The following is a 14,978-nucleotide window of genomic DNA, read 5'->3' on the forward strand; positions in this document are numbered from 1 at the left end:
ATCTGATTTAAGGTTTTGGCTCCAGTGTATGAATTTGCGTGTCGAGACCCTGAGACCACCTCCTCATTGATGAATAAGACACAAGGACACAGATATTAGGTTAATGTTATTGGGCAAATTTAGGCCACAACTTTATTGGTTACAGAATATGTGAGCGGTATTGGCTTAGGCACTGGAACTGACCCAACTATATCTGACTCCTGCCCGTCACGCAGGGAGTCCAGTAAGGGTCAACCACCGGTAGGGGGAGCCCTGTTGGTGCAAACCAACTCGAGCTCCCCCAGGGTTCCCGACGGGGTCGTGGCATGGCCCTAGCCCAGCCCCGGACTTCGGACAATATCCACACCCCCAAATTCTTTTAATGAAATACCCTTAAGCTTGGAGGGGCAGGTGACGGCCAAACCTCCCCTCCCCCATCATAAGATCAGCCAATGGCTAACTGCCAAACCTTACAAAGTTGTGACGATTGCTACGAGGTAGGCGAAAACCAAATGGCCCATGCCAAGTTGCCAAGTGGAAAAATTCCTACCAGGCCCCCGAACAGGGACCAACCGAGGTCCATTGTTGTTTAGTCGTTTAGTTGTGTCCGACTCTTCATGACCCCATGGACCAGAGCACGCCAGGCACTTCTGTCTTCCACTGCCTCCCGCAGTTTGGTCAGACTCATGTTTGTAGCTTCGAGAACACTGTCCAACCATCTTGTCCTCTGCCGTCCCCTTCTCCTTGTGCCCTCTATCTTTCCCAGCATCAGGGTCTTTTCCAGGGAGTCTTCTCTTCTCATGAGGTGGCCAAAGTACTGGAGCCTCAGCTTCACGATCTGTCCTTCCAGTGAGCACTCAGGGCTGATTTCCATAAGAGTGGAGAGGTTTGATCTTCTTGCAGTCCATGGGACTCTCAAGAGTCTCCTCCAGCACCATAATTCAAAAGCATCAATTCTTCGGCGATCAGCCTTCTTTATGGTCCAGCTCTCACTTCCATACATCACTACTGGGTAAACCATGGCTTTAACTATACGGACCGAGGTCCATAGCAAGGCCAAATTCAAAACTTGAAAATAGGGAGGGAGGGTGGGAGATCGAGGAAGTGAGCCAAAAGGAAGCTCTGCGGCTCGTGTCTCAGTTTAAATGGGGCCCGGCCACGACCCCCCAGGCAGCGGATTGGCTGGCAGGCGAATGACATGGCTGGGAACCTCCAAGTGGTCCACTGCAACTCCTCCCCACTGGGAAGTGGAGCAGATTTCTCACTGGATCAGGGGTTGCCTGACAAACACAAACCTCTGTGGTGCAAAATGTGACAATCTACAAAAATGCAATACGCTGGCTAATAACTGTTAGTAAATATATATTCGGTATGATGTCATTCAAAATATACAAATAAGCCACTTCAAAACAATATATATATCATACAACACATCTCACAAAATATACAAGTAACTGCAAGTTGTTATATGTATCAAAGTCAAGCAAAGATTCAAACAACCAATGAGTAGTGAGGAACGCCAAACCATCTCTCAACGGAAGACATCTCACAAAAGTCTCAAAGGAAGACATGTCTCCAAAGTCTCAAAAGGACAATGCATCCAGAATAGGTCAATGACCTAACTAACAGTTATTAGCCACCGTGTTGCGTTTGCATTTTTGTAGAGTGTGGTGATATGGAGCAGGGCCTTATCTGTAATGGCACCCCAGTGGTAGAACTCCTTCCTGTTGGAGACAATAGTGCCCCCCCACAAGTCACCTCCTGAAGGCAAATTTATTCATTCAAGGCCAAAAGTGACACTCAAAACTTATTGAGAGGACTGTTGGGAGCCTGTTGCGTAAGTGGTTTTATGAACTTTAAAGATGGCTTGCATGGCGTTTATATTTTTTTATTATTCCATATAGGATTTTATGCAGTGTTATATACCACCCTGTGATCATCAGATGAAGGGTGGTCTAGAAATAAAATTAATAATAGTTCACATGCAGGTATATGCAGATTAATACCAAGGCTTTATGGAGCTTGCCAGGTCTCACATCGCAGCTGCCAATATGTATGTTGAAATTTAAATAAAACACCTTTTTTGGTAAGGCAGCCATATTGCTCTAATTTTTTTTTTTAGCCCAAAGAACCGCCGCCCTCTTAACTTTTAGTTCAGTGGAGAGCAGGTTAAATGATGAACACAGCGTACAACCACGCAGTAGAGAGCCTTCAGCAACACGTAAACAAATCGGGTTCTCCTTCATGGAAAGCACGTGTTGCGGTGGGAGCAACCATGACATCCACTGTTGCTGGGCGGGTTAGTTTGGATGGCCACGAATTTGAATCATAGAATCATAGAGTTGGAAGAGACCACAAGGGCTATCGAGTCCAACCCCCTGCCAAGCAGGAAACACCATCAGAGCACTCCTGACATATGGTTGTCAAGCCTCTGCTTAAAGACCTCCAAAGAAGGAGACTCCACTACGCTCCTTGGCAGCAAATTCCACTGTCGAACAGCTCTTACTGTCAGGAAATTCTTCCTAATGTTTAGGTGGAATCTTCTTTCTTGTAGTTTGGATCCCATTGCTCCGTGTCTGCTTCTCTGGAGCAGCAGAAAACAACCTTTCTCCCTCCTCTATGTGACATCCTTTTATATATTTGAACATGGCTATCATATCACCCCTTAGCCTCCTCTTCTCCAGGCTAAACATGCCCAGCTCCCTTAGCCGTTCCTCATAAGGCATCGTTTCCAGGCCTTTGACCATTTTGGTTGCCCTCCTCTGGACACGTTCCAGTTTGTCAGTGTCCTTCTTGAACTGTGGTGCCCAGAACTGGACACAGTACTCCAGGTGAGGTCTGACCAGAGCAGAATACAGTGGCACTATTACTTCCCTTGATCTAGATGCTATACTCCTATTGATGCAGCCCAGAATTGCATTGGCTTTTTTAGCTGCCGCGTCACACTGTTGGCTCATGTCAAGTTTGTGGTCAACCAAGACTCCTAGATCCTTTTCACATGTACTGCTCAATTGAAGATTGGACACCTTCAATTGTTGCTGGGGAGAATTTAATGTTGCAATTTTATTTGATTGATGGGAGTGCTATGTAAGCTTCCTCTTTTCGCTGCGCACATCGGAGCTATAAACCCATCTATAAAAGTGTGAAGACTGACGAAAAGAGTGCGCCACGCTGCACATGGGAGGGAGAGGGACACAGTAAGGAATGTTTGCACATAAGAAGAGGAAGAGCAGGTGATGAAGGCTATCACAGCCTCTCCAGCATATGTAAGCTTGATCAATGACTCCGGCTTCTCATAGTCCACAATTGCCTCAATTTTTATCCAAGCTTCGATGTTTCAACTACACATCACATGCAAGAGTGTGTAAGGAAAGCCCAGTGACCCATTTACTTACTTGCTGCAAAGCAGCGTTGGGAAGGGACAATTTGGAGAGGGAAAGCAAGGGGCAGGGCAATCGCTTAACTCTTCCAACCCACCACTTCTTTTTCATAACTAGCAAACTACTCGAATAATCACATGCAAATTATACTGACCTGATTTGGGGAACTGAAAAAGCCGGCTCATTCACAGGCTGCCACTGCTTACTCTCTGAAAGCATCCTTCTGAGTCCCCCATTTCTTTCGGTTTCATTGGGAATGGTGGTGGGTCTTTCTACCATCACACAGGTGGAGTTTGGGCTTCGTTTCAGACCTGCCCATTGGCTTCAGTTTAGACCATGTGTAGGCAACCTAAGGCCCGGGGGGCGGATCCGGCCCAATCACCTTCTCTATCCGGCCCGCAGACAGTCCGGGAATCAGCATGTTTTTACAAGAATAGAATGTGTCCTTTTATTTAAAATGCATCTCTGGGTTATTTGTGGGGCATAGGAATTCGTTCATATTTTTTCTCTCAAAATATAGTCCGGCCCCCAGCAAGGTTTGAGGGATAGTGGACTGGCCCCCTGCTGAAAAAGTTTGCTGACCCCTGGTCTAGACTCACAACCGTACAGTGGTACCTCAGGTTACATACTTAATTCATTCCGGAGGTCTGTTCTTAACCTGAAACTGTTCTTAACTTGAGTACCACTTTAGCTAATGTGGCCTCCCGCTGCCGCCGTGCGATTACTGTTCTCATCCTGAAGCAAAGTTCTTAACCTGAGGTACTATTTCTGGGTTAGTGGAGTCATATATAGTCTGGCCCCCCACAAGGTCTAAGGGACAGTGGACTGGCCCCCTGCTGAAAATGTTTGCTGACCCCTATAGCTGCTAAGTAAGATTGCAGGAGAAAAGGCCTTAAAGGAAAACACTAAACAAGTCGTCATCATGCAAAAACACCTAGGGCAGAATCCAACATTGCATGAGAGAGAAAGGTGAGATCCTGTTCTGCAAGCAGAAGCCTATTCTGCACCTTCAACAACAGCACTGGATGCAACCTACCCAGTTTTAGGACCGGCAACTTCTATGTACTGGCCCTGTTCTTGTGCCTTGAACGGAAACCTGACACGCAGAAATTCAGCAAGCGTAGCTTTCCTTGCCGTTTTAGGCATAGAAAAACTTTACCTGTTGAATCTCTACGCATGTCGGTCTGCTGATAAGAGTACAGGAACAGTACAAAGACACGACGGAGTCAATGGGACTTATTTCCCAGGGTTGATGGCAGCAAGTTTTTGAGGCCGAGGGAAGAGCTCGATGAAATCTTGAAGCGTTGCACGAGCTGAACAACAGGGAGCGTGGCCCTTTGTCAATCGCAGTGCATGTCCCAGAGTAACACTGGGAGCAAGCAGCCTTGCAAAATGTTTTATTTGTATTTAAGCAAATAGCAGAATGCTTCACCCAGCACTTCTGTGCCTCTAACAAACATGTCCACATGTGTAAAAAGAATTAGGGAACGTGCATGTATTGTACCCAGAAGGACAGGGCACAATGGCTGTAGCTCCCACCAGCTGAGGGTCAAACTTGGAGGAAGGTGATGAAGAAAGGAGGGACAGGGCAGGAGGTCAGCATACTACCTGCCTCTATGCCAATATAAATGAATGAATCTTTTTTAATGTTTTAATGTTTTATTTTAATCTTGTTTTTTTAAGTTTTTTAATTGACTTTTTTTTAAGTCAATTGACTTGTTTTTTATTGGTTGTTAGCCGCCCTGAGCCTGGTCTTGGCTGGGGAGGGCGGGGTATAAATTACTACTACTATTTTTTTTTTTTTAATTATTATTATTATTATTATTATTATTATGGCCAAACAGCCAGCAGCTATCTGAAACTACCAGACACTTATTTCCAAAACTCCCAGTCACCAGAATATTTGAGTGTCAAATGACCCATAATTTAATTTCATTTCCGAAGACATAGTGGCAGGTGGGTTTCACCCAGCCAGAACCAAACGTCGCATGCAACTTACCCGCTCTCTTTCAAGCAGGGCACCCATGCATTTCAAAACTGAATGAGAAGCAGGAATTTAGCAAAGGAAGCTTCTTCCTGTCACTGTATTTACATTCCAAGAGGAGTTTTACATGCAGAATTTCCTGTAACTGCTAACATTACAGGAAATCCCGACAAGGAGAAAATGTTGGAAACTCTATTAGACCAATATTATCCATCACGGGATACACAAATATATTTTTTGAGTGGTGTGGGGGCACGGAATTACTACTGAACAGTTGCTGGTCCTGTATTATTCTACCTCTTTTCAGATGAAAATCTATTGCCTGACTCTGCCATCACCTGCAGTACTGATTCCAATAATTCTGCCTTCCCTGTGCCTCGCACAATATCCCCAACTCTTGTTTACTGAGAACATCCATATAATGAGTATCTTACAGTGTTTTTCCCCCTGGAGGTACTCAATGGAAAATAATAATAATAATAATAATAATAATAATAATAATAATAATAATAATAAAATTATTCCTTACAGTATACCCCGCCCATCTGACCGGGCCTCCCCAGCCACTCTGGGTGGCTTCCAACAGGATATTAAAAACACAATAAAACATCAAACATTCAAAACTTCCCTAAACAAGGCTGCCTTCAGATGTCTTCTTAAAGTCAGATATAGCGGACGCTCGGGTTGCGAACGTGATCCATGCGGGAGGCACGTTCGCAACCTGCAGCGCCTCATCTGCACACTCACAGGCCATAATTCGGTGCTTCTGCACATGCGCAAAGCATGATTTAGCAGTTCTGCGCATGTGCTAGTGCAAAAACCCAGAAGTAATCTGTTCCGGTACTTTCGAGTTCGGCGTGGTGCACAACCCAAAAATACACAACTGGAAGCATCTGTAACCCAAGGTATGACTGTACTTGTTTATTTCCTTGACTTCTGGTGGGAGGATGTTCCACAGGGCAGGTGCCACTACAGAGAAGGCCCTCTGCCTGGTATTCAGTGCCAGCACAGTTTTTTCTGGAAGAAAAGCACCGAGTATCTAACATTTTATGAAGCACATGCTCCTCCAAGCAGCCATCTGAGCCAGGTCATTAGCATTCTCAATGGAGACATCATCAGGGCCCCAGGACAGGATGGAGATGAGCCAAAAGGCACTGTACTAAGCTGCTTAAAGATCCCTTGAAAGGCACTCCTGCCACTGCTCCAGGCCTCTCTGCCCCCTGGTCAACATAAAACCCAAATGTAAATGCAATGAGTGGTATGTGACATCACTGTGCTTTGTCGCCTCATTCGTTGACTGGGGGAAACACACGGCGCAATGATGCCTTGCCATGCATTGGGCTATACCCAAGGCAGCGCTAAGTAACACACTCTGTCGGCGCAAGGATTTCAGTTTGTGCAGTCGAACTCTCCCCCTTTTCCCTTTCCCTGCACACCACCTAAATCTGTTCTGGGGTTTCCCACAACCCTCCGGAGCGTATTTTGGGACTGCACGGGGATGTGAGAGGTGGGAAAGTTCTGTTGCTCATGCAGGAATCCTCTCACGGACAGAACGGATTGGATACAACCCTATGCATGACAGAACGTGTTAGCTGGATATCGCCTAGTACGTTTGATCGCATTTTAAGAGGAAAGAGAGGCAGAGACCATGGCGGAGATGGCATGGACTACTGCAATGCGCTCTACGTGGGGCTACCTTTGAAGGTGACCCAGAAACTACAACTAATCCAGAACGCGGCAGCTAGACTGGTGACTGGGAGCAGCCGCCAAGACCATATAACACCGGACTTGAAAGACCTACATTGGCTCCCAGTACATTTCCAAGCACAATTCAAAGTGTTGGTTCTGACTTTTAAAGCCCTAAATGGCCTCGGTCCAGTATACCTGAAGGAGTGTCTCCACCCCCATAGTTCTACCCAGACACTGAGGTCCAGCACCGAGGGCCTTCTGGCAGTTCCCTCACTGCGAGAAGCCAAGTTACAGAGAACCAGGCAGAGGGCCTTCTTGGTAGTGGCACCCTCCCTGTGGAACACCCTCCCACCAGATGTCAAAGAGAACAACTACCAGACTTTTAGAAGACATCTGAAGGCAACCCTGTTTAGGGAAGCTTTTAATTTTTGATGTATTACAGTATTTTAATATTTTTTGGGAAGCTGCTGGGGAGTGGCTGGGGAAGCCCAGCCAGATGGGCGGGGTATAAATAAATAAATAATAAATAAATAAATAAATAAATAAAATTATGATGATGATGATGATGATGATGATGATGCAAGCCCACATCTCTCCTATTGTCTGAGTAAGCCCATAGAAAGAAGGCTGGGGAGCATCGAAACACGGAACTTGGATGCTCTCAATCCAAAAATACTTTGGCGCTCTATGTCTCTCTCTCCATATTATATTTAGTGCTCCGCTCCACTATGTACTTCCTGTGGTAAGTAGGTCACATACAAATATAGCACCTTTACTTACCTCACTAAATCTAAATGCAACAAATCCATGGTATGCTCTCTTACTTTGCCCAAAGTCTCGGGTCTAGTCCTCAGTAAGGGGATAAATGTGTCCTTAGGCCAGCCAGGCTGCAGGTTTGGCGCTCGCAAGATTACGGGCTGCTCCATTTAACAATAACAGCAACTCTGTACATAGAAAACTAGGCTTTTTGCCCTTCTCTTGCCACATGCTGGTTTTCTTTGTGAAGATAAGTTTTTGAGGGCTCCCGTATATAATCTGAGGCGGTACACTGGTTCACTATGTCCATGAGACGATTGTGGTTCTTGCGGGTGCCCACCCCCCAGTCTGAATTTGTTTAGCACGAAAGAAGCTAAGAGATGGCTTTCATTCACCTGTTTCTGACAAGCAAGTATTTGGTAAAATTGCTGTAAGATGCTGCAACATCACTCTATCACACTGACTATTTGGATAACAAACTCACCATATACAAGCCAAAAGCTCTCGTCAAACTTTAAAGAAACCCCACAGAAACACTCCACGCCTTCCCAGTTAGAAAGCAGCTTCTGATTTAACAATGCATAAATTTAATTCTCTTCTCTTCTGCTCCTCCTCCCGCCACTTCGGCATTTTTCCCCCTGTGCCTAGGTTGTTCAATTGCTCTTTGCATCCAAAACCAGAAATCTGAAACCATTCGTGAAATACTTACTCCCAAAGCCTGTGGGAAACTTAATGAAGTGTGGATAATTCCCGTACATCTTTAATCTTCAGTTCATCTCTTCATTGCAATGGCAAAGGGTGCCTGCAAGATCCTTAAAGTGTTCCGTTTTGCTTAGCAAACCTGAAACTCTCTCCGGCGATTCCAGGCTTGCTGCCTCCTCAAGTGGAGAAGAAATCGTGGAGAGAAGCTCTGCATACCCTGAAGACAGTGGCTGGAAGAATCAGGCAGTTTTCAGCTGCTGTTCCTTTTCCATTCTGTTATGGGCAGGGCTTCTCTCTCTCTCTCTCTCTCTCTCTCTCTCTCTCTCTCTCTCTCTCTCTCTCTCTCTCTCTCTCTCTCTCTCTCTCTCTGTGTGTGTGTGTGTGTGTGTGTGTGTTCTCTGCAAACTTGCAGTGTGTTATATTGGTAGCTTAATCCATCAGCGACAAGACCAATCAATGCATCACAGCACTGGTATAGGTCACAAATCAAAAGCTGGGGGAATTAAATGGGGAAGGGGAGGGTGAGGGTATTATTTGAAGTATGTACTAATAAAAAAAAATCAATGCTGTGTGGAGTAATTAATTGAGGGGGCGACATATGGCTACAGTTACAGGCAGCTGTTTCTGTGTTGATGTCAGAGAACAACTGTCATACAAAATTGGCAATATTTATCAGTTATGATTAAACCAAACTTTTCTTGATGTCATGCATTGTGTGAGTTCCACCTATGGCTGCAGCCTTTATTTTGGCATGTTTTCCTATGTCCTTGACACAGGCCTGAAAGGCACAAATTGAACAAGAGAAGTCTCTCCTGTGCCATCTCCATTTTGGGGGAAAGGCAGACCTGTTGGAGGTGTTAATATACTGTTCAGGTGTTAAAAGTGCAGGAATCCTGTCCATATATATAAAAAAAGTGGAGATTAAAGTGCTTCTGTGGATTTACATTAAAACGTGATACACGGAAATCTAAAATTTGGTAGAATGCAAACAAGGAAAATGGATTTTATTAGCCAGTTGTTCATGTATTTATGTTACTATTCTGAATTGGGCAAAATGGAAACACAGCTCATTTTCATCTAAAGAAAGAGTACGATAAAGGTAAAGGGACCCCTGACCATTAGGTCCAGTCGTGACCGACTCTGGGGTTGCGGCGCTCATCTCGCTTTACTGGCCAAGGGAGCCGGCGTTTGTCCACAGACAGCTTCCGGGTCATGTGGCCAGCATCACTAAGCTGCACACGGAAACGCCATTTACTTTGGCTCTGGTTCGCCAGAAGTGGCTTAGTCATGCTGGCCACATGACCCGGAAGCTGTACGCCAGCTCCCTTGGCCAGTAAAGCGAGATGAGCACTGCAACCTCAAAGTCGGCCATGACTGGACCTAATGGTCAGGGGTCCCTTTACCTTTACTTCATCTCAAGCCCTCCCACAATAAACCCTATTGAGATAAAACCTTTTTTAAAAAAAAAAAATACCTAAACATGTCACAAAGACAAATTATTATTAATGATACACTATAACAAAGATAAAATAAATAATGACATTTAGAAACGTCTAAAAAAAGGGGGAAAGGCACTTTTTTGCCAAAATAAGCAAGAAATTGTCTAATAATCCAAAAACATACTTCCAATTTCAGCTGTAGTAATTTCAACTGTATGCATTTCTGAGTCCTCCAATAAACTCTGTGAATAATTTCAAACTATATTCATTGCAGTCTTATATCAAGACTTTCATCAACAGCAGTAATATTTACCTCCATTGATTAGGATGAATGACCTTATTAAAGTCCTTATTCCAAACCTCTATATTCTTCCCTAGAGGTTTCATGCTACCACCAATCAGAAATTTATAATAATTGAAAGTGAGAGAAGTAGCTTCGAAATGTCCTGCAACAATAGACGCTGATGGAGTCTCCAAAACTCTGCAGTCCACATTTTGTTATCAGCAGGTCCCTACTGCCACCAGGCCAAGTTCAACGTTCTTGGATTGATGTACTAGTCCCTTGACAACTTTGGTGTAGGATACCAAAGGATTGCACATTGTTACCGTTGCTGCAGGTGGAGTCCCATATCTAGACCTTGTGCAGAGTAGATGTGAATTTCCTCCCCACCACAAGAATGAGTTTCAAAGCTTTGCTGGAAACAGTCTTAAAATAGTTACAAACAAATGTTCCAAAATACAAAGTAACACATTGCTCTTAAACAAGCAACCAATGCAGTCCAGGCTTCTTTTTGGTCCTTAATACAGTTCAATATTGTTTTCTCTCTCTGGTACCAGACAGAGATCCTAAGTAACTTGCTTGTTAGAGCACTGAGCTGAGCTCAATTGACTGACAAAGGAGCTGATTTCTCAGGTTTCACCTTCCTGCTGTGAGAGATCCCTCAGGATTCTAGTGACAATGCAAACCTCTCTGCAAAGCATTTTTTTTAAATACAGTGCATTCAAGCATAGCACTTTATGCATATTAAACTTACATCTTTGACTGATTTTATCTTTTCTATCTCTTTTGCAACCTCATTGTAAGCCACTTAGAAACTAAGATAAGTGTTGAATAAATTGTTGAAATAAGCAAACAATATAAGAAAAACTTGCGAGTAATGTAATTTCCCCTGATATGAGAAAGAACCCCATCTGCCAAAACTTAAAAGTTGCCAAGATAGTGCCATTATCATTCATATCCTCCAAAGATTGTATCCCAAATCAAAGATATAGGTTTCCAACTAAAGTCTGCGTATACGCCATACATTTAAAGCACACCCACCCATACCCAAGAACCTGGAAAGGCTGCTGGGAATTGTAGCTCTGTGAAGGATAAACTACAGTTGCCAAGATTCTTTATGGGAGCGGATTGTGCTTTAAAAATAGGGTGAGTCTCACAGTTTTCATATGTCCCTTCCAGCCTCAGTTGTTGGAGCTGAGGTCCCTTTTTCTTTAAGATGATGGCAGGGGCAGGTAATGCACAGGCTTTGCAAGTGAAAGGTTGCAGGTTCAATCCCTGTTAAAGTCTCTCATTTAAGGTAAAAGGTAAAGGACTCCTGGACGGTTAAGTCCAGTCAAAGGTGACTATGGGGCGGCGACACGCATCTCACTTTCAGGTCAAGGGAGTGGTGTTTGTCCACAGACAGCTTTCCGGGTCATGTGGCCAGGAGGACTAAACCATTTCTGGTGCAACAGAAACACCATGTCAGAAACCAGAGAGCATGGAAACACTGTTACCTTCCCGCCACAGTGGTACCTATTTATCTACTTGCACTGGTGTTTTTGAACTGCTAGGTTGTCAGGAGCTGGGACGGAGCAACGGGAACAGGGCTGGATTTAGGTTTGATGAGGCCCTAAGCTACTGAAGGTAATGGGGCCCTTTATATGTCCAGCTGTCCTTTGTCAACAACAGATTGTCACTGTTTGTTGAGCAAACCAGTGATATTTTAGGGAGCAGGCTAGCAGGCAGGGCCCATTACTTACATCATAGGAGCCTACACAACACAAAACACTGTTGCTGTCTGTAGGTTTTGTTTTATTTGTTTTTTATATTATATTTTGGAAATGTACATCCAGGTGTTTTTTCCTTTAAATTTTTTGCGGGCCTCCAAGAGTGTGGGGCCCTAAGCTATAGCTTGTTTAGCTTATATGTAAATCTGGCACTGAACGGGAGCTAACCCCATTGTGGGGATTCGAACCGCCGACCTTCTGATTGGCAAGCCCAAGATGCTCAGTGGTTTTATGCTCACCCAGTGAGCATAGCCAATTCTGAACTAGATGGACCAGTGAACATCAGTTTCCTATGGTCATCGTCTTCCCATTTACTTGTTTGTGTCAAAACAAATTATTCATTATAATCTCATAAACCTGGCACAGCCATCCCATCTTGCTTGACTGTCAGTTGTAAATTGGCATAAACTATGCTATATCTTGGGATGCGGGTGGTGCTGTGGGTTAAACCACAGAGCCTAGGACTTGCCGATCAGAAGGTTGGCAGTTCGAATCCCCGTGATGGGGTGAGTTCCCATTGCTCGGTCCCAGCTCCTGCCAACCTAGCAGTTCAAAAGCACGTCAAAGTGCAAGTAGATAAATAGGTACCACTCCGGCGGGAAGGTAAACAGTGTTTCCGTGTGCTGCTCTGGTTCGCCAGAAGCGGCTTAGTCATGCTGGCCACATGACCCGGAAGCTGCACGCCAGCTCCCTCGGCGAGATGAGTGCCGGAACCCCAGAGTCGGCCACAACTGGACTTAATGGTCAGGGGTCCCTTTACCTATGGTATATCTTACAGTAGTCTGAGAGAGAGAGAGAGAGAGAGAGAACACAGGAAAAGGAGAGAGAAAATGGTTGAAACCGCTCTTTTGACCTATAAGCATATAGACTCCCCAAAATCATTTTGGCATCAGTAAGGCAATGCTTCATGTTGTTTCTTATGACTATTTTTTTTTTTTTAAGGAAGCCTGGCAAGCATTTGGACTTTTTACATTTCACCCTTAATTTAACTGCGTGAGTGCTCTGCAGCATGTGACCCATGTTCATCCAATTGGGTTTCCAGGTGTTAAGACCATTAGACAAGGGCTTCAGTACAGGACCTGAGGGATAGTGTTTGGGCGGGCAGTGAGTGGGTACAATTTAGACAGGCACGGAGCCTGGAGGAGGTGGAACCAAGAGCACAAGCCGAAGCCCAGCAGTATTGCATGATTCGAATGCTCTTTCGGTTCACCTCTTTGGGAGTGTGGTGCTGCAAAGGGGATGAGATCTCAAGAAAAACAGCTTGCCTCTTGCTGACAAGAGATTTTATTCCTTTTTAAAAAAATGATATTTATTGAAGTTTTACAAACAAAAGAAAATTACAGAATAAGAAAAGAAAAAGAAAAAAATACAAAAATACATGAAAAATAAAAAAACAGTTAAAAACAGATCAATCTTTTCGTGTCTTATATTTCATTTACTTGTTTCCTGACCTCCTCACACCTCCCTTTTTTGCATTCCAGTTCACATGTTTAATTCAGCAAATCCTTTCCCTCTTTGTTTTTGTCTTAACTCTATATCTTAATATATTATAGCTTCGTATTTTCATCTGATTATCAATCCATTTTTACATATTCTTTTTAACCTTATTGCTATAAAGCCATTTCATTTCAATCCAACATCATTTTAACATTCATTAATTTTACAATGTTTCTGCAAATAGTCTTTAAATTTCTTCCAATCTTCTTCCACCAACTCTTCTCCCCGGTCTCAGATTCTGCCAGTCATTTCCAAGAGATTTTATTCCTTGACCTGCAGACACTAAATACATAGAATGTACAACCAGAGTCCTTGCTCACATGCAAGAACTCTGCATGCATATATAGCCTCGTTGACGTGGGGATACAGGGCACAGCCCAACAATGGCTGTGCTCTTTTATCTCTGGTCGGGGACAGAGAGTGGCGCTAGGGAGGGAGATGTCGTCGCGCCACTCCTTGGTGTGTGGAGTGCCGCAGGGCGCAATCCTTTCCCCGATGCTTTTTAACAACTTTATGCGCCCCCTTGCCCAGATTGTCCAGAGCTTTGGGCTGGGTTGTCACCAATATGCTGATGACACTCAGCTCTATCGCTGATGGATGGCCACACTGACTCAGCAGCGGACACACTGACCATATGCTTGGAGGCTAAATCCTTCAAAGACAGAGGTCCTATGGCTGGGTTGGGATGGCATGGGGATGAGGGACCAACTCCCTTCTCTTGCGGGAGCCCAATTAGTTCCAGTGCCTTCCGTTAAGAGTTTGGGTGTAATCCTTGATGCCTCCCTTTCCGTGGAGGCACAGGTTACAGCAACAACTAAGGCAACATTTTTCCATCTTCGCCACATTAAGCAGTTGGTCCCTTACCTTTCCTGCCCTGATCTGGCCACAGTGAGCCATGTGACGGTCACCTCCAGGCTTGACTACTGTAATTGACTCTACGCGGGGCTGCCCTTGAAACTGTCCCACAAACTCCAGCGGGTGCAGAATGCTGCATCGAGGCTCCTCACAGGGCCTCTGCCATGGGAGCATATTCACCCAGTGCGTTACCAGTTGCACTGGCTCCCGGTGGAGTATAGGGTCAGGTTCAAGGTCTGGCTTTGACCTTTAAAGCCCTTTGTGGCTTAGGACCCTCATATTTATGGGGCTGCCTCTCCTGGTCTGCCCCGCAGAGGACCTTAAGGTCCATGAATAACCATAGTTTGGAGGTCCCGGGCCCTAAGGAAGTCAGACTATCCTCCACCAGGGCCAGGGCCATTTCAGTGATGGCTCCGACCTGGTGGAATGCTCTGTCCCACGAGACTAGGGCCCTTCAGGATTTAACCTCCTTCCATTGGGCCTGTAAGACAGAGCTATTCCGCCCGGCCTTTAATTTTAATTCAGCCTGATCTTTTCTTTCCCTTCTCTTCCCTCCCCCTCCCCTTTTATGAAGATCACCCGCTCTGAGACCTCACATCTAATTCTCCCCTGGCCTCCTCGCTGGCCCAAGTAGGACTAATTCAGCCA

At 44.9% G+C, this 14,978-nt stretch overlaps 1 protein-coding gene across 2 annotated transcripts in view; it reads right to left on the reverse strand.

Annotated features, from left to right (window-relative positions):
* RXRG (retinoid X receptor gamma) overlaps nt 1–14,978 on the reverse strand; it is a 76,936-nt gene that overhangs the window by 45,736 nt on the left and 16,222 nt on the right. The window contains exon 1 of one of the 2 annotated variants that reach the window (XM_081914913.1): nt 8,498–8,767. The exons of the other annotated variant lie outside the window; for it this stretch is intronic. Coding sequence (XP_081771039.1) covers nt 8,498–8,546 — 49 coding nt within the window. The 5' untranslated portion in view covers nt 8,547–8,767. Of the gene's footprint in view, nt 1–8,497; nt 8,768–14,978 lie in introns of those variants that run through there. 2 annotated transcript variants of the gene reach the window in all.

This window comes from Podarcis melisellensis, assembly GCF_964234715.1.
Source record: "Podarcis melisellensis genome assembly, chromosome: 6".
NCBI lineage: Eukaryota > Metazoa > Chordata > Lepidosauria > Squamata > Lacertidae > Podarcis > Podarcis melisellensis.